At 38.1% G+C, this 23,732-nt stretch overlaps 3 protein-coding genes across 3 annotated transcripts; 1 reads left to right on the top strand and 2 right to left on the bottom strand.

Moving 5' to 3' along the window:
- Positions 1–1,490: 1,490 nt before the first annotated feature.
- Positions 1,491–3,737, bottom strand: LOC133712842 (uncharacterized). Its single transcript, XM_062138963.1, has one exon. The coding sequence runs from the start codon at positions 3,734–3,736 to the stop codon at positions 2,465–2,467; it is 1,272 nt and encodes a 423-aa protein (XP_061994947.1). The 5' UTR covers position 3,737; the 3' UTR covers positions 1,491–2,464.
- A 1,884-nt stretch (positions 3,738–5,621) lies between these two features.
- Positions 5,622–8,863, top strand: LOC133708571 (calcium-dependent protein kinase 24). Its single transcript, XM_062134048.1, has 8 exons — positions 5,622–6,289; positions 6,440–6,563; positions 6,658–6,801; positions 7,031–7,183; positions 7,298–7,413; positions 7,535–7,702; positions 8,094–8,327; positions 8,492–8,863. The coding sequence occupies exons 1-8, from the start codon at positions 5,762–5,764 to the stop codon at positions 8,633–8,635; spliced, it is 1,611 nt and encodes a 536-aa protein (XP_061990032.1). The 5' UTR covers positions 5,622–5,761; the 3' UTR covers positions 8,636–8,863.
- Positions 8,864–10,329: 1,466 nt separating this feature from the next.
- Positions 10,330–21,987, bottom strand: LOC133708570 (probable E3 ubiquitin-protein ligase ARI7). The gene is made up of 15 exons (XM_062134046.1): positions 21,679–21,987; positions 21,127–21,251; positions 20,694–20,799; positions 20,502–20,592; positions 19,938–20,110; positions 18,468–18,572; positions 18,303–18,391; positions 16,078–16,185; positions 15,799–15,889; positions 15,636–15,725; positions 15,151–15,198; positions 12,208–12,279; positions 11,612–11,711; positions 11,389–11,515; positions 10,330–10,840 (listed from the first exon to the last, which is right to left on the bottom strand). Exons 1-15 carry the CDS (start codon positions 21,931–21,933, stop codon positions 10,669–10,671), a joined length of 1,752 nt encoding a protein of 583 aa, XP_061990030.1. The 5' UTR covers positions 21,934–21,987; the 3' UTR covers positions 10,330–10,668.
- Between the last annotated feature and the right edge of the window lie 1,745 nt (positions 21,988–23,732).

A 23,732-nucleotide genomic window follows, 5' to 3' on the forward strand; every position in this document is an offset into this window, starting at 1 on the left:
TTCAAGTGCATGCCAAGGCGCTTCTACTAGTACCAGTTTCATCGCCGGAGGTGGCTGGATTTGAGAGAAATCGGCGTTGACCTCTTTCTGCTACAGTAAATAGTTTGGCCTTGGTTTGCAGTTTTCCGACCAAATCGCAGTGACCGGTGAGCTACCACAGCAGGTGTGTCGAGGAGGAGAAGGCGAGTCGAACAAGCCTGGTGGCATGCCGTCAGGTAGCCGGACGGCGAAAAAACGCTGTGGAACAGTGAACTGTCGAAGAGAGAGAGAGAGTTACTCGGGTAGTTCTGACCTACCATAGTAACTTTTCAAATATACACTAAATTACCATGAACAGTAACTTTAGTATTTCGATCATAACTTTTGCATACAAACTTTGATTTAAGAGTACCACATGTCCACGGACTCGGTTTAATGTCCTCTACGACTTTCGTGAAGAAAATTTTCCCAAAAACTGACCCGAATAAAAAGTCAACTTTTTGGGCCACTAAAAGTATCGAAACAAAGTAAAAAGTGAAAGTAATTGTCATTTACCGTCCAAATGACTAGTAAACCGGTAAATTGAGATACGGGACGTTACATGCAGGTAAAGCAAAAGAGTGAGAATGTAAATTGTAGGCAATAAAGTGCAGGAAAGTATCGAACAAAAAGAGAAATTGCAGGTATGTAAAGAATGGTAATGTAAATTGCAGAAAAGATAGAAAAATACCGGTAAAGAAAAACAACATAATAATACATCAAGTAAGATTGATAGTTGTGTTGAAAAGTATTGAGATAAAGTGTGTAATCGTATTGCGCGTTTGGTTAGGGACATCTAACAATGATGTCTATGGTCCTTTTTATAGTAAATGATAACACTATTAATTAAAGAAAAAGACACAATCTCATTCTTTTTTTTTTTTGAAAAGGATTTGATTTTATTAGATATCAAAGCCATGAATACAGGCCAGAGTCTAACATGCACTTACATAAGAATCCGGTGAAATCGGGAGAACCTATCTAAGCCAATACTAAACTCATTAGAGTCTAAAGGGACGCTCGCCGGAAAGCAAGCCTACAATGAGCAAGAACAACCTCGCTATTCTAAGGCAAAATCATTCATCTAGTCTAATTTGCCAGCACGCCATTGTGGTACAAATAACAACTAGAAACATCTTAGAACAACACATAGAAATTACTCTAACTCTACAGGCTTGTAACCAGATGTCTAATAGCAGAGATTTAGGAAAATACTAGCTCCTCCCCTTTAGGGTTGGAGCCAGCACCATCCTTAGCCTCTTCAGGAGCCAACAACCTCGGCAACAGGTTGGTCTTGCTCTTCTTGTCCAAAGCAACTGTAGCAGACTCAACCAGCCCAAGCTGGAGCGGCCCAATGACCCAAGCCCACTTCTCAAACCTACTAAAACAGGCCCAAGAGAGATTAGGCCCATTTGATCCAGGCCCATGCCCAGAGGCCCAAACCCAAGCAAGGATGCTGGCCTGAGCATCATGTCGCCGCTGCCGTCTCCGCCCTGTCTGGGGGTCGTCCACCCCAGGCAGCCATCCTCAGAAGCAGCACGTACTGCACTACCACACCAGTGCCTACCGATCGGTATACCTCCAACTCCGATTGTCGATCGCCTCGACCTCGACTGCACCTAGACTAGATGAGAATCCGATCTGCTAACCCGCCAGTAATCTTCCAACGCCGCCGTGTTAGCCCTTCACCCAAACCCTAGGCACGGCGATACCAGTCCGACGAACCTACAACTGATCTGCCTCGATTCACAGCACCAAGACCCGGCCACCAAGATCCTAGAACAAGCGGATCCTTTCGAAACCTCGACCACCACCAAACAGACCCTGAGATCTGCCACGCACGACCAACGACGCGGGCTTGCCGGTGAAGACTACCACGCCGCCGCCACCCTCTGCTCAGAAACCCTAGGGCTCTGCTATTCAACACGAATGCCTCACAATCTCATTCTTGAATGTTGAGATTGATTATAAATAAAGAAATATTCAAACTGCTTTAAGGGTAATTCGATTCAGTAACTGCTTTTAAGGGTATTTTGATTCAATAATTGATGATTCCAGCAATAAAACCCCTTAATGCCCATTCAAGTTGATTTCTCCAAATTTGGTAACGGCCCTCTGAACACATTATCTTCTGCCATAAAGATGATAGCTAGCTAGTGTCGTAGATCTTCAATATGCCGCAGTCATTCATTATGCCTTGTGGGTCCACCTCACCTTTGATTTATCCTAATTTGGTAATGGCCCTCTGAACGCGTTATCTTCTACCGTAAAGTTGACAGCTAGATTTTCTAGATGTTCAATATGCCACAGTCATTTAACCGCGTCATTACGCCTTGTGAGCCCGACCCACATGTCTACCACATGGGCCTTGTCAAATATAGGTTCAAACAGAGACTCCAAATTTTACGTCATGACCTCATTCTCCTACTCAGGGAGTATGGTTGAACTAACAGAAAGATATGTTCAGTGAGAAATCATCTTTGTTAAATGTTGAATCAATTCCCTCGTGACCATCAAACTCATCAAGGCCCAAGAACATCTCAATCCCAAGTTGTTTTGATTCAAAATCTTCTTCCATGATATCTTCAGCCATAACAACTGGGTTTTTGATAGTTACTTTTTGATTTTTGTGTTCTAAAATATTCTCTTTTTCAGTCCTTTTGGTTACCCTGCTCAACCTCGAAGGGGCATTACAGATCTCTCGGATATCCTTGATACCCTTGGTGTAGCTTTGCTTCATATCTGGTATCTTTGATGTTGTTGATCCTAAGCTAAACACTAGTTTTCTCCTACGCTCTTGTTTGAGATCCATGCTGCCCCTATAACGCCTTAATATAATTGAATCAAGTGGAGTTCCAATAGTTGCTATGCTCTTCCGCGGTGACATGGAAAAACAGTTCCAAGTTGCTTCGGCACTCCAATCAATTTTTTGAGCAAATGGCCAAAAAAGAGGTTCATTTGTATTCGACTCTTCAACCTCTACAGCTTTTGAAGCTTGTTCTGATGGAAAACAATATCCTGGTTTTTCATTTTGTGCTTCAGTGGCTGTAGAAATACAAGAATTAGAGAACTCAGCTTCGTGATCCGACCTAGTCTTGTATGATGGAGAGTGAAACGCATATTGAAGACAATATGACTCAACTTCTGTATCTGGAATCCATTTGTAATCATCCCCATCAAGATTCAACAAAGATACTTGGTAACCTATTCTCTCCAAATCTAAAATCTGAGAGGAACTAGGTGTGCTTCTAAGAGGAGCTGAAGAGTTTCCACAACTTGTTGAGTCATCACACAACGACTCTCTTGGTTTTGCATCATTCGTAGCTGAACTAAGTAGTCGAGTCGCTACTTTTTCATCCATCAAATCTGTGTGTACATTCTTGTGTTCATCAAGTGAGAGATGAAAGGAACCAGACCATCTATACTCCCTGAAAAATGCAGAAGGTGATGAACAATCTGAAGACAACCACATAGACTCTTTATCACTAAAACTTCTCTCTTTACCCAACTGATTATCAATATGGTGTTCCTTCTCCGATGAATGGGAAAGTACGGCAGCAACAGACTTTTCCTTGTTGCTGCTTTTGCATATAGGATCATCTTTTTTGGTACTAGGTTCATTTTGATAAGCACCAATTGATCTTAGTCTGACACAATACTCATCTTCTCTCTGATCAATATTACTTGTCTTCATAATATCACTTGCATTGAATTTCATCTGTTATTGTTTCTGTATGTGAATTATCAATGTCATGTTAAGATGATATAATAAGGTAAGGAAAACCACAAACAAGGATGAAATAAGATGAGGGAAGCTTCGAGCTAAGAAGCTCTACTAAGACCAGAAATTACAGAAGAATTCAGAACCGACCAACAGGAATAGATCATCGAAAGAGAATAAAGGGATAATATGTACCAACTAAGTAAGACTAATCATATAAAAAGAGTAATTAATTTTACATTTGGAGCATAATTTTTAATTGAAAAGTCCTAGGCACAATTAGGTACATCAAAAAATCAGAATGATCTATACAAGACAAAAGGATTACAAGCACCAAAAGTAAAATGAATAGCCAGAAAGTCAGTAAAATGAAAAGAAATTATGGAAAAAAATAGCCAGAACGTACATACAGCTGGTGAATGACATCAAATTAGAAACCACGGACGAACCAAGAAAATGAAAACAGAAAAAGTAAGAATTCATAGGTAAATAAAGCTTTACCTTTAGGATGATCAAGCCGAGAAATTTTGGAATCGAAAAGATGAGAAAAATAATTGTTTACAAAATTTATAGGAAGTTATTTACTCAAATTGGAGTTGCCGCGTTAAAGCTGTTATTGGAGCCTTCATTTGCAAGCCTTCCGTTAAGAATAGGCTTGCCAGTTTTTCTTTTCTTAAAATGACTTGATTGAATTTTGAGCAACCACCTTAAGAATCCAGACAATAGCTCCCTAAATGCAATCAAGACAACTAGTGAGTTGCCTCATATCAGAGAATTAGTTGCATCTACAACTTAGGGAGTGTATACAATGCTTCCATTTGTTCATTCCAATGGTTTGTCTTTGTTCCGTCAACTCATTCTCCAAAATGACATCCGTGTGCTTGTCTCATTTCTCACGTATTCTTATTAGTCTGAAACTAACTACCAGGTCTGACACGCACTAGCTTTTGCAGATCCTATCACTGGGAATGGTGTTTAGGAAACATAAGTGTCCGTGTGATATACATTTCAAAATCTCAACAGCATACATGATTCTGTTGAGATTTTGACCTCTCGAAAAAGATCACATAAACATTAATCACCACATGTTGGATTATGCCCTAAAAGTGTGCCAATTGGCATATGAAATGTTAATTCATTTTAGGAATAATCTACTATATATTGAATTCTTAATACTATTTTTGTCCCCCTCCTTATTTGTACAATCTTTTTTAATAAATTAGTGGGCTGTTTGCCTGCTTTTCCATAAAAAAATAAATAAATAAATAAAATAAAAAATCTTAATACTAAAATGTTTGCCAAGAGCATCCTAAGAGAAGTTCAAGTCAATGGTCTAAATTGAGGGAATTAGTGATTTTGCACAGGAAATAGACAAATAGTTTACGGTTTAGAAAAAAAAAATAATGATACAAAATTACAAACCTGCTACTACGGTACTCAATTTTTTTTTTCTTTACCATTACTTTTATCATTGTAAATGCAAGTGTAAAAAGACTATTTTCTACCAATAAGTTCCACATATCAAATGTCGGGTATGAATAGGCGAAGTAGATTATGACCGTCAACTAAATTGTGTTAAGTTGTTACAAAAAATGAAGTGACGGTGTTGAGTGTCGTGAAGTTTGGTTTTTCTTTTTTCTTGACAATAAATAGATGGCTATTCAACTTGATAACAATGCCAATCTTTCGTTTTGGTCTATTTTTGGATGACGGTGTTAATTTCATAATGAAGGAACCCACGTACGTCTACCTGTCAAAAAAAAAATAGTAAAAGTTTGCCGTCACATGTAACGGTAAAGAAACGACTCTTAAGAAAATGGCGGGACACCTTAAACCTAAAACCAACTGTTTTTGAAAGTCCCCAAATGCGAAAGGCCAGACTGTTCCCCAAATACACAATTAGTGCGTTTGGTGTTTCAATCTTTGGGGCTCTCTGGAATTGTGTCTCTCTCTCTTCCCATGGGGTGTTGAAGTTGAAGATTTTAATTGATCGAACCAATCAAACAACCTCTCTTCATTCCCATGGGAAGTTGCGTTTGTACACCTGCCAAAGCAGGTTTACTACACAAAAAACACAGAGATCAGGTGATCAAGCCTATACCCCAATGTGTTCATGACTCGCCTCAAAAGTCGTCGCACCACCGCGGGGGCTTCTCGGCCCCCATCTCGGTGCTGGACAAGACCGATGGAGAAAACATCCTTGACAAGTACAAGTTAGGCAAGGAGTTGGGGCGAGGGGAGTTTGGAATCACCCACCGATGCGTGGACCGGCAGACCGGAGAGACCTTCGCGTGCAAGGTGATATCAAAGAGCAAGTTGAAGACAGAGATTGACATTGAAGACGTGAGGAGGGAGGCCGAGATCATGAGGCTTTTGCCCAAGCACCCCAACATCGTCACCTTCAAGGAGGCTTATGAGGACAAGGATGCAGTTTATCTTGTCATGGAGCTCTGTGAGGGCGGCGAGCTTTTCGATAGGATCGTCACAAAAGGCCACTACACAGAGCGCGCCGCCGCCCACGTTACCAAGACAATTCTCGAGGTTTGCAAGGTGAGATGATCGGGTTTCCATCTGTTTGTATTAATGTTGGTTATTGCATGCACTACAGAAAATACCTTAATTAGCTATTTGTCAATATTTACCACTACAAGGCTGGTTCCTTAAGATTGGTGCATGTTAAGCGGTTCCTACTTTTTGCAGGTATGCCACGAGCATGGAGTGATTCATCGAGACCTGAAACCCGAGAATTTCCTTTTTGCAGATAGTAGTGAAAATGCACAGTTAAAGGCAATTGATTTTGGTCTTTCAGTAAATTATGAACCAGGTAACTTGTACATACTTCTTTGGCACCCTTTGATTGCTTTTCAGATTCCTTAATCTCATGTAGCTAATCTACTGTCTTGCCAAATTTCTGGTAGGTCAGAGATTCTACGAAATTGTTGGAAGTCCATATTACATGGCTCCAGAGGTATTAAGACGTAATTATGGGCCTGAAGTTGATGTTTGGAGCGCAGGAGTTATCCTCTATATCCTACTTTGTGGAGTTCCTCCATTTTGGGCAGGTAAATTCTTCTTTCAGGTTTTTTGAGGTATATTTGGGTCTAGGTGGTATTATGCAGGATTTACAGAAATGGTTTTGGACACGAATTCAAAAGGCAAACATCAATCTTGGATTTATTAAACCGTTGCTTCTCGATCATTTTTATGAATAATGACTACTGCTAGCTTCTCATAATATGCATTCTAGACTGCTTTATTCTAATATTAATGTTGGGTTTATACCTAGTCCAGAAACTGAAGAAGGGATTGCACAGGCTATTATTCGGGGTAACATTGATTTTCAGAAGGATACATGGAAAAAGGTTTCTGAGGAAGCAAAATTACTAGTGAGGAGTATGCTTGACCCAAATCCTTACAACAGACTCACAGTTGAAGAAGTCCTTGGTATGTATATATCTTTACAGATCGATGCATGTGCAGAGACAGATATCATACATATGCAATCTAAAAATTAATTGTAGAGTACTAATTATCCTCTCGCACATATCCAATATGAAGATCATCCCTGGATACGAAATGCAAATCAAGTTCCGAATGTTCCTCTGGCAGAAAATGTCAGATTAAGGATCAAGCAGTTCACATTGATGAATAAATTTAAGAAGAAAGTTCTCAGAGTAAGTTTGCGTATATATATCTCTCTCTCCCTCCCTCCCTCTGATTTTCCTTTTCCACATAAATGGTTCAGGCAAGAATTGTCATTGTTAATGCTCGGTCATTATTCATCGATCAATACAGGTGGTGGCAGACAACCTGCCAGATGAACAAATAGAAGGAATCAGACAGATATTTGATATGATGGACACCGATAACAATGGAGACTTGACTTTTGAAGAGCTTAAGGATGGTCTTCTCAAGATTGGACACCAAGTCACTGATCCTGATGTGCAAATGTTAATTGATGCCGTGAGTTTCTATTTCTTGACACCTTTGTGCTTTTTCTTTCCCACATTCCAATCAACTTATTAAATTCTAAGACTATAATTAAGAAAGTGATCGAATCTGAAATTTATTGCAAGAAATCTTATCTGAAGTTTAGCCATCTACGGTATAATCAATATTACCATCTTCAATGTAAAATTAGCCACTAGGATAATTACCTCATTTAAATGCATTTGTTAATATGCTTCATGACCTACAATGTCATCAAAATATATTTGTTTTCACGTCCTTCGCTACTCTGCACGTCTTTTGTTTTCAGTAGCCAACAGCCAATTTTTTATAATCACTGTAGTACCCTATTTCAATCTAGTACATTGAAATCATATCTAACAATTTCCCTTGATATACCTAAAAGGCGGATGTCGATGGAAGTGGCACACTGAACTGTGAGGAGTTCGTTATTGTGTCTGTTCACTTGAAAAAAATAAGCAGCGACGAACTTCTCGCTCAAGCTTTTAGCTATTTTGACAAGAACAACAGCAACTATATTGAGTTTGATGAGTTAAGAGAAGCATTGCTGGATGATAAACTTGGTCCTACTAATGAGCAGGTTATCCAAGACATCATATTCGATGTGGACTTGGACAAGGTAATTCTCAAATACAATTCACCAATTTCCCCTCCTATATGCTGTTCTGAGTACTATTATCGGCAGTTTATTTTTCAGATACAACTAAGTTATTTTTGGATAAATTAAGTTGGTGTCCTAGTCTTATTAGGAGTTCTTCATTTCACTTACTTTCGGTGTGATAGGATGGGCGAATCGGTTATGAGGAGTTTAAAGCAATGATGAAAACCGGTATGGACTGGAAAATGGCTTCTCGTCAATATTCAAGAGCAATGCTAAATGTACTTAGCCGAAAGTTGTTAAAAGACAAGTCGATCCAAGTGAACTAAACCAGAATAGGAGCTGCTTTGAAATTTTTTTTTTTTTTTTTTTTTTTGTCCCCAAAACGAAGACATTGTAAAATTTGAGGATCATTTGTCTCAAAAGGCCATCTCTCCAGTTGTGTACAGTGAAATTTATGTTCTTGTGCAATTGAAATGGAAGATGATGTTGGGGACTGCAAGTATTAGTTGTTGTGATGAGATAAATTTGATTAGTTTTATTCTTTTTAGAGAAAATGATATTTGTATTGATTGCCTGGTATTTGGAAATGACACACCCAGTTTTAACTCTAGACAGCATATCACTCCTTAGGCCATGGGGCAGCTGCCAGGATCAAATCCAGCAAACTATTCTCGCTAAGACGATTCTCGGGGGAGAACAGAAACATAAAACCTACAACTAAAATCTACTACAAACGATGATCACCAAGCCCCCAACAAATTTGGTATCCTCTGCCAGCAACGGGCCCATGAGACTTACTCAGATTGACAACAAACTATATTTTTTTTTTTTTGAGAAAATAGATAACTTCATTCATTTATCTATGGCCAGAAGGCACGTACATCAAATGCTGTCATACACCAAAATCATAAATGGTATAAGCTACCAGACAAAGGACAGGTGACCCTCACTGTTAACACATTCGCTCACTTATTGAGCCTAACCACAAGAAAGAAAATCCTCCCTACCAACTTCCCATGAAGTAGTAACCTAGCCGCCTAGAGACCTTAACTGGTGTACAACTAGAGAAACTAAGATGAAAGTAGTAGAAGACTAAACTTCTAGTATTAGGCAAGGAAACCTGGAAAAGCCTAAAGCTTTCTCTTGCCCTTGTCGCTAGGGCTGGGATCAATACCAATAACTGCAAGGTAAGAGAGTCGTAAAGCAGCGACATTTGGCTTCTTGCTAGGGCGATGATTCTTGTTCCTACTCCCAAGTAGCTTGCCCGAATTCTTCTTCAACATCACCGGAGTGACATCCATCCAGGTACAAAGGAGGTGAGCCTTGAAGGCTGTAGGGTTGACCGGTCGGCAGGTCAGAGACTTTCCAATCAGAAAAGATTTGGAAGACTGACGAACAGGGCAGCCACCAATTCTCCCCAGATCAGGAGCACTACCTCCCTCTGCAAGCGCAAGGGAGGCAGCACAGCTAGTGGTGATAGCATCAATGGAGGCCATGTGGCTGAGTGAGGGTTGAGGGTGAGAGACGTAGAGAAGAAAGCTAGGAGAAGAGGAGGCGAGCAATCTAATCAAGATAAACTATATTTTATGCTCGAAACATCGAGAAACTAAAATGTAAAGCTTAAAGCTCAAAGGATTACTCAATAGCCAAAAGGAAACCAAGGAAATCCTCCAGTTCATATATAACCTACATGAAAAATGATGGTGGCAATACCGGCTCCCAGACTTGCAAGCAAACCTTTGAACAAAACACACATTCGAATCACGCAAAACACTCGCACCTTATTTTTGATCCGGTGTAAGTCAAATTTCCACTACCAAGAATTTAACGCCATTTACACAACATATACAGAAACAGCTTAGGCAGAAAGGACTGAATGCTAGGCAAAAAGCAACCTATTTCTTACCTACTGTCCTGGGGGATGGTTTTATCAGGTTTTAGTTGACCATACACTACATCAAAACCTACTATATATACTGAAGAAAAACATCAGGTGACCAAACATCACTGCAAATGATAGTACACCAAGACCAAGATTTGCATTCACAATTGAGTACTTTATCTATATTCATATATGTATATAAAATCAGTAGTCAATAGGAATCATAGGTGCCACAACATCCATATGTACAAGGAAGAATAACATGTTTCAATCAACGTACAAGAATACACAACAGGCTAGCATTTGTTTCTCCATAAAGTTTCTCGATTTCTATCCTCTATGTTCTCACACCAAGAGTTCCTCTTATTGTTCTCAGTCAAACCCAGTTTGCCACAATACAAGAGGCTAGCATACTCACTGGTAATGGTAGCACACTTGGCATGTGGTGGCAACTTGACATTGGCATAAATACAGTGGTTAATTTCTGCTGGAGCCACCCGCTCGACTAGTTTCCTTTCCTCTGCCACCTTTTCCTTTGCTGGTTCCATTTTTTGAGCTTGTTGCCAGACTGCCAGCTTGGTGACAGTCCACATCTGATAGGTGATTCTCCAATGCCCTCACCAGATTCTCAAAGTAGGATTTAGTCACCCTGTCACAGTTATATTGAATCAACCAAGTTATATATCAACTAGCAGCTAGATATCTACACCTGTGAAACATTCTAATTACAACTTGAATTAATTAACGACTCATTTTAAATCACCCATTTCTAGAACGTCAATTATCCCACACAATTGAAAACCCATTCTAGTCCAAAATATCCATCTAAAATTTTACAGATCACTTATTTTCTCAGATTCTTTGTCCTTGTAGGCTCTTACAGCCAAGGATATTCATCCTCATTTCAACTTGAAGAGCAACTGGTAAAATTAGTTAGGTTTTGAAATGTATCTTCCTTTCGCTGCTTATCTTTCCACTCAAAACAGTGGACGTTGTTCCTTACAACCACAAAACCCATTAATCCATTTCCTTTCTTTTATTATAGAAGACCTCCTTCTGAGGAAATGATCAATAGACTTTGTTTCTTTAAATATATATACAATATATAGGCCCGTTCAGAACGGACCTGCAGACCACAGTTAAAATGAAGGGGCTATATATATACACACACACACACACACAAACATAAAAACTTACGCAGTCAGTCCTGCTAGTTTCGTATGGAATTCAATGAATTCTCGTGATGGGCCATCGGCATTGAGGAATGGTAGTAGCTCCTTCTCTGCACATTGATGAAGCCTTTCCAGCCCAGACTCTGCCTCACCTAAAGAGAAAGCAGGAAGATTAAATTTCAGAAAATACATAATACATTTCCTAACAACTCCCTGCTAATATAAACAGAGTTAATACCAAGTAATACCTTGCAAGTACTCAAAAAACTGCTTCTTAGCATTCTCATGCTCAGTTAGGTAGTATCCATATGCATAAGTCCATTTCAGCACTCTCCTACATTCAACAATCTGCAAACATAGAGGACGAGCAAAATAAAATTAGCTTTCAACAACTTGAGATCAGACGCAAACTTTTCATTTTCTGGTGGACCATGGCAAAATTTCTTCCCCTCGGACCACATCCAATGTTACGTAAGGGTTTTTGTTGTTATTGACCAGCAATTATATTAGCAAATGTTACTGACACTCAGAATGTTATCGACATGTTTGCAAATGGTCTAATTTTTCCCTTTAAGCTGACCCAAGCATTTTAACATAAATTTCATTTGTACATTCGTTCGCTCTTATCCTTTTCTTCTTCTTTTTTTTTTTTTTAATACAACTATAAAATAGTTGCCAAATTGACCCTCAAGTCAAAAATCCTAAAATTGAATTTATGCCAGCATTTTTAACAAAACAAATCTAACTTAATGCTGTAACTACTCCTACATGAAAATTAATACAATTTATACCAAACAGAAAAGTAATATTCTTCATGAGTCTAACAAAAATTATAGGAATTTACCTGTTGCCAGGCATCAGATAAGAACTTGAGCTGAGACTCAGGTTGACATTGTATCTCACTCAGCTTCTCCATCTAGTAAAGAACCAAGAAATCCATCAGGTAATTACAAATTTTTAGAATTCCAAGATAGCAGGGGATGTAATCACAAGCTCAATGAAAACAACGATCCTACCCAACATCTTCAAAGGTTCACACTTTTTTAACATTAAACACAAGCTTTAATCAAATTGTGAACCCCGAGATACCCATTTCCAAGGACATTGCAACCAGCAATATCTTTTCAATAGATTTTTAGGCGCTAACCCTCTCTTGTTTGCATTTTGCAAGAGAACCCTTGGCCCACTACTTCTCCCTCCAAAGATAGTCAACCATTAATTTTCTAAGATTTTAGTTACTTTACATGACATTCTAAAGCCAGTTCATCCCTAGAGGCTGTTAGCAGTTCCCAAGTAGTCAGTTTAATGGCTCAGGAAGCAGCAAAAAGGCTTTAACACTTAGGGGTTGCAGAATGTTAGAGGGCTTTTGGGTTACCTGTGGGATCGAATTAGTTTTTGGTCTGCTTTTTGGACGTCAATCACTGAGTTCAGACATTATTTCCTTTCAGCTCTATGGTTAGATCGGAAAGCTGCAGTAAGTTCATAGTGATATTATCTCCTAATTCCTTGGTTAGAATTGTTATCTCCAGGCTGTATACAGCTTTTCAATTATTCTTTGAAAGTGGACTCATTGTCCATTAACGTATTTGCTCTGTTTTAAAAGAAAAAAACTAAGTAGCTATTGAAAAGAAAAAAAAGAAGAAGAAGATGAAGAAACAAATTTTCAATGCAAATTTCCACATGACCTTCTTGATCAGAATCGAGAAGTGGCCTGTTTTCAAACAACCCTTTATCCATTTTTACCAACAATTCAACCCTTGGGTTTTTGATTCACTCAATCAAGTATCATGATGAAGGGGCTATGAGCAGGAATTGCCAAACCTCAGTACTCGTGTGTAATTTCTAAAAGTGCAAGGTCTAAAGTGAAAACAAATTAAACATCATGTTTCTGTAGTTAACCCTACATGAACTTTAAGCCCTTACACCCACAACTAGAATCAGTACATCATTTGCATCCATCATCATTAAATTGATCCACACCTCACCCCTTAAATTTTAGGGGCCGTGACCACTTACCCATTTTCAGCTTAAAAATTGCCCACTTACACCACCAAGAGTTTTTTAACCCCATTTACCCAATCTAACATTCATTGACAGTTTTGCCCCTATTTTAATTAATAAATTACATCTCTTCTCACACTCTCCCTTCGATCTATTTTCTCTCTCCTCCCCCCCTCACCGATTTCTCTCTCTCTCTCTCTCAACACGTCTCAGGCCCTTCCAAAAACTCTCTCTCTCTCTCTCTCTCTCTAAGATGCAGACCCAGAACCCAGATCCAACGGCGGAGGACGACTCTCAGTCCGCCGCGCGGCACATCCAACGGCTGTCCCTCCACCTGACGCCGGCCGCGATTTCACCGGACAACCACCGCCAAATCTCGAGGCTAGAGTGCGCTAAGGCGGCGGCGAAGCTCAACGTGGACACGAAGAGTCTGTCGAGCTACATGAGAGGAAAGCACAGGGAAATCCAAGATAAGGTTATGGACTACTTCAACAACAGGCCTGACCTTCAGACTCCGGTGGAGATTTTGAAGGACGATCACCACGAGCTTTGTATGAGGCAGCTTACTGGTTTGGTCTCCGACCCCGGCTCACTCCACGACGGAGGTTCCGGTGAGCTCGCGACGGCGCTGCAGGTCCTCGTTCGTCTGGGCTGAGCGGCGGCGCTGCTGGAGTCGCCGGAGGAGTGACATGGATTACTCCGATTGCTGCATTTTTTTTTTTTTTTTAAGAATTATTGTTCAGTTCTTTTTGGCAAGGAATAACATTTTTTTTTTTTTTGAATGTCTATTGGATTGGAGGCCAATGATCTACTATCTGTTCAACAATGTGAGTAATCTGACATTGCAATGTAACTGTGGGGTTTGTTTGATGGTCTACTGGGGGGCAGTAGACACATTATTGGCCCCCAGTAGACTTTAATACGATGGACAGGGATCACTATAGTGTGGTGTTTTGATAAGTTACATGTTGTTTTCTGTGTATTAAAGTCAAATTATCTGTGAATCCTACAAAAAGATACATTTTTGGTGGTCTATTGGGAGGCAGTAGAGACATTGGACTTTGTATTGGGGGGCAATAATATGATTATTGGGAGCCAATAATATGATTATAAATTGATCAATTGTGCCTGTAGTGTATTCATTTTGGTTTTGGGAGTTCATACAATTCACTGGACGACAATAATATGATTTTTGGGAGGCAATAATATGATTACTGGGGGGCAATAATATGGTTACTGGATATTATTAGGGACCGGTCGACGGATTCCGGTCACCGGTCGTTGGATTCCGGTCACCGGTCGGCGGATTCCGGTCACCGGTCGTCGGATTCCGGTCAGCGTTCGCCGGATTCCGGTCACCGGTCGCCGGCGCCCTGCCACTGGTCACCAGAGGCCGGCAAGGTGGAGGATGACTTCTCCCTCTAAGTGAAAAAGAAGGAGAGGGCAAAAAAGTCTCAAAAAAAAATAAAAAAGAATTAATTGGGTAAAGGGGAAATAATCCCTTAGAGTGTTTTGAGTAAATGGGGTTAAAAAACAGTTGGTGGAGCAAGTGGGCAATTTTTAGCCTAAAATCGGGTAAATGATCATTTTCCCTAAATTTTATTACAATACTTCTGATATGCAATAATCTAAATATAGTTCCAACATCATCACTATGCTAGATATATGACTATTTAGTTACTCATGAATTGAAGATTGCACATGTACAAGCACATCCATGTATGTTGTGCAAGTGTGTGAACTGGTACAAGTATGTGTATGAATTCCTGTCTGCTTATGTACTTACATTGACAGTTTGCATTTGATGTAAGTCAACAAGAGCTTTCTGCCTTGACTGCCAAATAACAACAAAAGAACCAGTGAAGATTTAAATGTCATAGTTTTGATAATTTAATCAGTAAGACAAAAGAAAGAGACACAAACAAATCTTCAAAACAATTTGAGGAAGCTTCCATCCTTTCCTCCTATGCAAGATATCCAAATTGAAGTCACAAAAACAGTGTAAACCCACCCCCTACCAGTTACTAACATCTTACATAATTCTCTAAGGACTCAAGCTTCACTCACTTAAAACCCAGAGTGTATTGAGGGGAAAAAAAAAAGTGAAAGTGAAAGTGAAAGTGAAGAACGAAGTATTCCACCCAAAAATACTAATAATAATCTTTCTGAAAACTAGAATTTTTCCATGTTCATTACACATATAAAGACATACTAAAAATATGGCATGAACACCTAGCAGAGAGAAAATAGGAGAAAGAAAATTGCGTATACCGATTGATTGCTTGCCCAACGTTCATAATAATGAGTGTATCTCTCCAAAGAATTCTTTGCCATTTCTCTTCTTCTCTCAGCCTCATCATACTACAAAGCAATATTCTATATTTAGAGGGGGGAAAATGTATGAATGACTAAAGAGAAACTGTCAGATCCTTACAACTCCCTCTTGCTTAGCTGCCTCAAAGCGATTACAAGCATAGAAACCGCCTGTCCTCTCACCATGGTCTGACCATGCACCGAGGCATAGCCTGCATTTACATATGATTTTTGCACCAGATAGATATGCATCAAACAATATGTCCGTTATATAGAGCAATCAATAATACATTGCTATTCTTTAGTTCAATATTGCACTCTTCATTATAATGATATATTTCAAAGCCACCATCAATTTTCATGACAGAATATGGAAGAGGCAAAAACAGAAATAACATACCAGCAAAATTCAAATTTACAAGCTGGTGAGCATGTCATGTGCATACACCCTTGGTTTTTTTCAATCGGTCGCTTGCACTTTGGACATGGCTTGGAATTGGCTAATATCCTGAGTATCATCAATAGATTAAATACATTAAATTACAATTCCACTAAACTGTCATAACAGTTTATTATCAAGACTATAATTTGATGTTTTTCATTTTCTCTTTTTTTTTTTTCCTACATTATCAATATCATTATCACAGTATCCCATATTCAATTTATCAAAATAATTGATGAATAGTTTCATATGTTTCAAAAATACTTCAACATGAATATTAATAGCAACAATAATTATAATACTGAAAAACCTGACTAAAATAAGCATCCTAATCACACACCAATTCACTTTAACTTGTTCCCCATCACCAATACTTCCAAGAGACACCTCAAACGCATCTCCCACATTTCACAAATGCATTAAAATCTTGAAATGAAAATTCAATGCAGACCTAAAATATTACTTTCTGGCGATCTACAACATAGAAAAGGACCTCCACTAAGTTGAGTACATATGATGACAAAGCATGCAGCTGAGGCATACACGGAGAAAAAAATGGGCTGACTGGAACAGCATGATCCTAAATTCAACCAAAATAAATTACATCCTGTGTGATCTCCAACTCTCAACACAAAGATACTAATGGATTGGTCTTCAGGAAGTATTTGTTTGGTAAACCACAAGACAAAGACCATCCTTTGTCCCTTCCAAAGTCAAACTTCTGGCCATGCAAAGCACATAAACTGTGACGTGTTTCAGAATAAAAATAATATATAAACACACACCAGATGCTTATTAGGGGTCTGTTATGTGTCAAAACGCAGAAGAAAGTGCTGATAATGTTTTGATCCATTATGAAGTTGCTCAAAACACGTCAATCTAATGTACTTGGTGAAGCTAAAATGGTTTGGGCTCCAAAAGGATGCTCTATCATTGTGAAGTTGCTCATAACTTGGTGAAGCTAAAATGGTCTGGGACTCACCAGAAGGATGCCATTCTCTTCTCAGCACAAGGTTAAGGGGTTTTGGAGGAGGAGGAGGAGCACAGAGAGGGAGGAATCGAGGAATTGTACGAAAAGATTGTGTTATTTTTTTAGTTAAATAGGAAAAGATTGTTTGTTGGTCCTCTTTCTGGGCTTCAGTTTCAGTATTTTTCGGGATGTGCGTTTGTCTGCCATTTGAGATAGTTGTTCTCTAGGCAGCAATCAGATAGTTGTTCTCTAGCATTTTTATTTTGAAGTGTGTTCTAATGTTTTTGTAAAGTTCTCTATCATTGTCCCAAGACTGGTCTGCCTAAGATTGCTCTTAAAAGTTTCTTTCTTCTCAAAAAAAAAACAAAAGAAAAGGGACAAAGACCATCGAGGACTATTTTCTTTTGGCCTGAGGTCATAATAATAGACATGAGAAATCCAGTAAGCACTCACTGAGGTAAACTTCACTCGGTGCTTAACATCGAAAGTAACCAACCTGATTGGTGTCTACGTTTTAAATATCTAATAGTCTTCACAAACTTTAGATGCTGGACAAACAAGAACCAAACACATGTACCCCTATTACCGTGGAAAAACTATTCAAAAATTCACAAAGTACAACCACTAAACTGGTTAACAATTAAACCAGACAAAACAATTCTTGTTTCGCTTACATCCAGTTAAATCAAACAAACCCAAATTCCTCTACCCTGAAAGGATATTATAGATATTAAAAAAGGGGGACAGTGTGAGAGACGTCCATCATTAGTATTTTATAGCCTTTCAAAAGTTTTCGGCACAAGGTCAACAACCTTTGTTTACCCTATGAATGATGAAAGTGTGCAATTAAAAATATAAGAAATTATAATCAAATCCCATTGCTGATCAAAACCAGTGGCAGTCATCAACAAAGCATACCACAAGGAATGAAAGTGAAGATCAGAGAGACTCCAAAGGAGAAGTAGAACTATCTCCCCTATCTAAGATATGCACAAGCAGTGAACCAATGAATATTTGAACATTTAGACCAATGAATATTTGAACATTTAGAGCTTAGTACAGACAAGCCAATGCCAACCAAAAGTTGCTTAATAGATTGCTTTATTGCAGCACAGAGCTGCTGATATCCATAAGAAGAATCAGAAATATATCAAAAGAGAAATCCATGCAAGTATAACCACAAGATAGAATTTGAGATGGTAATAGAAAATACCAGTTCATGTTTTCAGACTCAGCACTGTTCTTCAAGATCCATAACCTTACAGTGTTACAGTCCACAGGACGATGGGTTTCCTCCGTACACTGCAGACCCAAAACCAGCTGACACATCCAGTCTACTTAAATTTTTGCAAAGGTATAAATATCAAAATAAACTTACATTCCAGCAGAAGTCGTATGAACAGAGGCAAGAAACATCATAATTTTCATTATCTCCAACATAATTAACAGCATGCTCACAACCCAGAGCTGGACACCACTTGGTCTACAAAAAAAGAAGCCAAATTCAAATAATAGGTGAGAAAGATAGTAAAGACCAAGGAAAAGAAACTGAATATACCATCATACCATCGCAGTGTTAGAATAATCATAATTCAAGTAATATGCTTTGAGTTGGAGAAACAAGAAAGGAATAACAGCAGCGACTGAGCACATGCGCAAGCATACACAATCATTCAAAGGCATGGAGAAAGTGAAAGGATACAAAATAATAATAATAATGTGTTATGTAGTACAATTATTGAAAACTTCAACCTTCACATGTATTGAGAAATTTTGAAAGGTTAATGACGTAAACATCACATTTTTGCTGAAGGAGAGGTGAATGACATAATGAACGACTCACATGTTGAGACAATTTTTTTTAAGGAAAATTTGATGGGTTTTGAAAAATCTGACAATATGCCACACGTTTTGCATCTTGCAATATTTCATAATCCCAAAAAAAAAAAAAAAAAAAAAGCAGGAGGTATACTGACGCATTCATTAGTTCGAGGGTAATGCCAATGAACCATTATGATTAAGAGATTAAAATGACCCTGATAAACGACTCATATGTTGGGGGGTTTTCTATTAAAGAGAACTTGATGGGTTTTGAAAAATCTGCCGGTACCACATTTGCAATCTTGCAATATTTCAGAATCCATATTAACCAGAAAATAAAAACAAAACAAAAAAAGTCCAGTGTGTAAATTGGCGGACCCTCAGTTCTGAGTGAAGGAAGCAACATCGCTAAGCCATGGTGATTAAGAAAGTTAAACTTGCAAATCTTTAACATGTTTCCACCTGAGCTAGAGGTCAAAATGATGTATATGCTAATAATTAAACTTATTTCAACAATTGCATAAGAAAAGGATCCAACTTTACCATGCAACAGGTTTTAATCTCTGTTCTTGTCCATAATTAGAAAATAAATTATTTTTAAAATTTAAATGCACTGAAAGTCAAACTACAAAGCATACCAGCTCTGTATCATCCTTCAAAACGAAAGTAAGAGTTTATGCTGATATTGACAGCAGAAACCTAATTGGACCCCTGAATAACAAATTTCTCAGACTAGACAATTAGGACCATTCTCTTTTCCTTATTTGACCGCTTGAGCACACTCACTTAACTGTACCATTAAAGTGGACAAAAGTGAAAGTAAACTGATCAACAGCCAAGATGTAAGGTTTGGAACATTTAACAAGAAATATGAGGGAAAAACAAAAAACAAAAACAAAAAAACAGATGCAAAACTGATGAGATTTCAAAGAAAATGTAAAAATACTGGCAATACTAGTAATGTGAAGTTCAAAAGAATTAATGGCCGAATAAAGATCCATTGGTTATTATAAATTTTCACATATACCTTCTTGTTGTCTTCAACAAAAGACCTAAGCAGGTACTTAGAGTACTTGCGTTTATCATCATCACAGACAAATATATTAATCATATCTTGACCAACAGCGGCACCACAAGATGGATCAGGACATCTCAGCATCAAACATCCAGGACCATCGTTGATGGATGTTCTAATGTAGCCTACCAGAATACAGCATAAGCAGAGCGCAATCAGTGTATTCCAAACATAAACATGTGTGGCGATTGCAAATAAGAAAAATAACAGAAGTAAAGCAACTGAAAATAGCAGGAAATACAAAACTATGTCAAAGCACAGATTCGTTCTGTTCAGACCACTATGGATTCGAAAAATAACAACTAAAAGAACAGTGAAAATCTAATTATATATGTGTTCATTTAATTAGAGTTATTTGTTTGTAAGTGCAAGTTCTGCAACTGAACAACTAAAGAGAGCTGAAATGTCAGAAGGCCTTGTAATTTCTAGGTTACAGTCTTCATAATCAAAACAAGGGCAGAAGATGAAATATTAGTTATTAGAAACTAGATCTGAAAAGTAGCGTATAAAACAAACCTTCCCAACATTCAAAACAGAAAGGATGACCACAATCTGCTGATTTTAGCCCACTACGTGGAAAGGCTTCAAAACAGATCCCACACATCAGCTGCACAACAAAACATACAGTATTAAAAAAGCATAGAACGGGGGAAGAAACCAGTAACTATCCAAACAACAAACTTAAGCTCTTCTAGTGTCTAAGCTTACTTCTCTTGACTTTGCAAACTGAACAACTGGCCCAGGTAACAAGCCTACAGTTTTCCGGACTTTCTCTTCATCTGCAAACCATGCTTCATGCACTTCACTAACATTCCTGCCATACCAACCTTTTTCAGATCACTCACATAAAAAGAGCAATGGAAACTAACAGCCCTACAAGATTCAGAAACCTTTTTGTTTCTTTTCAACCATAAAGTGTGATAAATCTCCCTCTCCCCTAATTGAAAAGAATGGTACCAATTGGCTACAACGGCCAGTGGCAATGATTCACATGTTACCATACTCAGATTTTAGAAAACATAAAGTTCTATATGACAGAAACCCACAGTTCCACAAATAATGAGAAACTGAAAAAATGAATCAGTATGAAAAGAGAGAATGTAATCAACTGAAATACAGAAACAAGTAAAAATAATAATACCAATTATAGTAGCGAAGCAAAATGGTTGAAGCAGCTCTTGATATGGACAGCACAGAAGATACACTCGTAATATCATCTTCCTGGCGTTCCTTTATATCTAACTCCTTCAAGACGATGTAGTTATTCTGGAAAAGAAACAAAACGGACAAATTTATTTTCTGATAAACAAAATGGATGAGAAAAATTAAGGTAGTTTTATTCCAAAATTACAGGGCATCCTATGCAAATCAAAGCTCAATTTTTTGATGTAACAGAAGTACACAACAGACAGGTCAAACCCCGCATCCTTCCAATCAAGAATAGGAAGAATGTGAAATCATCATATATTTCTTTTCATCCCCATGGTGAATGCTGCTATTACAACTTGGGTCACAATCCTCACCCAACAACAATCAAAGCGAAAAGGAGACCCTTGACCACAGAAACATGAGTTTGATTGGGATTTTGAGCAAACGCATTTCTAGGAAAGCGATCAAGCCCAGCCCAGTAGAGTAGAAGCCATGATGATGATGAATTGAATAAGAGAAAAATGGAAGAGTTGGGTTGTTGTACCTCAGGGCGACGAGCCTGGATCATGTTGATTCCGTCTTCATCTTCCTCGATGACGTAATCATCGACGTCGTCGTTGTCGGTATTGTAGTCTGAGGCGACTTCGTTCTCGTCGCTGTAGAAGCCCTCCTCGTCGGATTCAACGTCGTTGGCGTCGTGCATATCTTCCGAGGACGATAATATGGCGTCGGAATCCATCTGCCCCAAACCCAAACCCAAACCCAACCGACCTTGAGAGAGAGAGAGAGAGAGAGACATTGCAGAAAAAGGAATTTAGGAAAGTCGCAACCCTGTTTGTGTGTGTTGAGAACTCAGGAGAAATCATCACTGTACAAGTAATAATACAGTGAAAGACGTGGCACCAACAGAGCACAACACTTCTTTTTCTTTTTTCTTTTTTGTGTGAGAATTTAGCAAAACACACTGTGATTACTCTAAAGATCTTTATTTATTAAATTAAAAACACTTCTTTTTAAAATGGATAAAATTCCTAGTTAGTAATTTTTCGTATTATACACGAATAAAACACGTACTTACGTTTTTTTTTCAAAAATATTTCCGTACTTCGTATTTTTGAAAGAGACTCGTTAAATTTCCCGTATTTTTGAAGCCAAAAATATTATACACATACTATACACGATTTTTTACGTTTTTTTCCGTATTTTACACATATTATTAAACAAAAATGAATATAAATTAATATTTTTAAGGGCTAAATTCTGTTTAGTCCTTGTACTTTGCCTCTCTCATCGTTTCAGTACATGACATTCTAATTTAATCTAAAAACTCCATAATCTCTCAATTTCCCTCCAATAGGTCTCTGCCGCATCAAATTAGGAGTTGACCTTGAGTGAAATGTCCAATATACCCCTCTGTTTTTTTTTTCTTTTTAATTTCTTTTTTTCTTTTTCTTTTTTTCCTTTTTCCATTTTAATTTCTTTTCTTTTTTTCTTTTTCCTTTTTAATTTCTTTTTTTTCTTGTTTCTTTTTTCTTTTTCCTTTTTAATTTCTTTTTATCTTTTTCCTTTTATTTTTCTTTTTTTCCTTTTTCCATTTTAATTTCTTTTTTTTCTTTTTTATTTTTTCCTTTTTTATTTTTCTTTTTTAATGACCATCGTATTCTGCTACATCAGTAGTGTCACGTTGGCGAACCAATTCAGATTGACCCGAAACTCCAATTCTTGTTCTCCACGCCGGCGACTATTTTTCTTTTCCATCACTATTCTTCTTCTTCACTTCTGGTTTTTGTCAACTTGGCCATCAAAAACCACCATTTCAACCAAACCCAAAATCCAAATCACCATTTTGAGTAAGACCCAAAAACCTCAAAGTTTGAAAAAATTGTAATTTTCAGTGAAAAGTTTCCAAATTGAGGCTTGATGTGGAGAGAGAAAGCGGGATTTGAGTGGGAGAGAGAGAAGTAGGTTGTGAAAACAAGAGGGGAGTGGTTTAGAGGCGAATTTCCGAGCTGATTGGGAAACAAATGGGTTGTTTAATAAACTTCCACAAGTTTATTAAAAAAAATGTGTACTATGACACAGGTTCATTCCACAAGTCTAATAAACTTCAAATCCATGAATGTATATATAGACCACTTCAGCATACATATTACATAATTCCCAAATATATAGAAGAGTATGAATGTCATTTCAAAAAGGCCAGTGGTTATAATCTAGACTCTTCAATAGTTTAGCAATCAGTTACAATTTTTCGATGATGGGGTAAACAATATCTCATTCCGGAACCCTACTACATATCATATATCAGACCTGCAAGGAACCTCATCAATGTCGTCCGTTGCATACTCAATGTCTTGTTCATCATAGGGGTCATATTCATTAGTAGTCAACAAATCGAAGAGATCTCTAGGTTTAGTCTTAACTGCAACATGCCATGGTGGATCCTCAGGGTCTTCAACATAGAACACTTGCAAAGCTTGGCCGGGATGCAAATATGAATGGGTCATGATCAATAGGTATGCACTTGTCAAATCTGACCAATGTAAACCCATAGGAATCCTTCCGCGATCCTCGACCCTTCCTCAATGAATCAATCCA

The sequence above is a fragment of the Rosa rugosa genome, chromosome 5 (assembly GCF_958449725.1).
Source record: "Rosa rugosa chromosome 5, drRosRugo1.1, whole genome shotgun sequence".
Lineage (NCBI taxonomy): Eukaryota > Viridiplantae > Streptophyta > Magnoliopsida > Rosales > Rosaceae > Rosa > Rosa rugosa.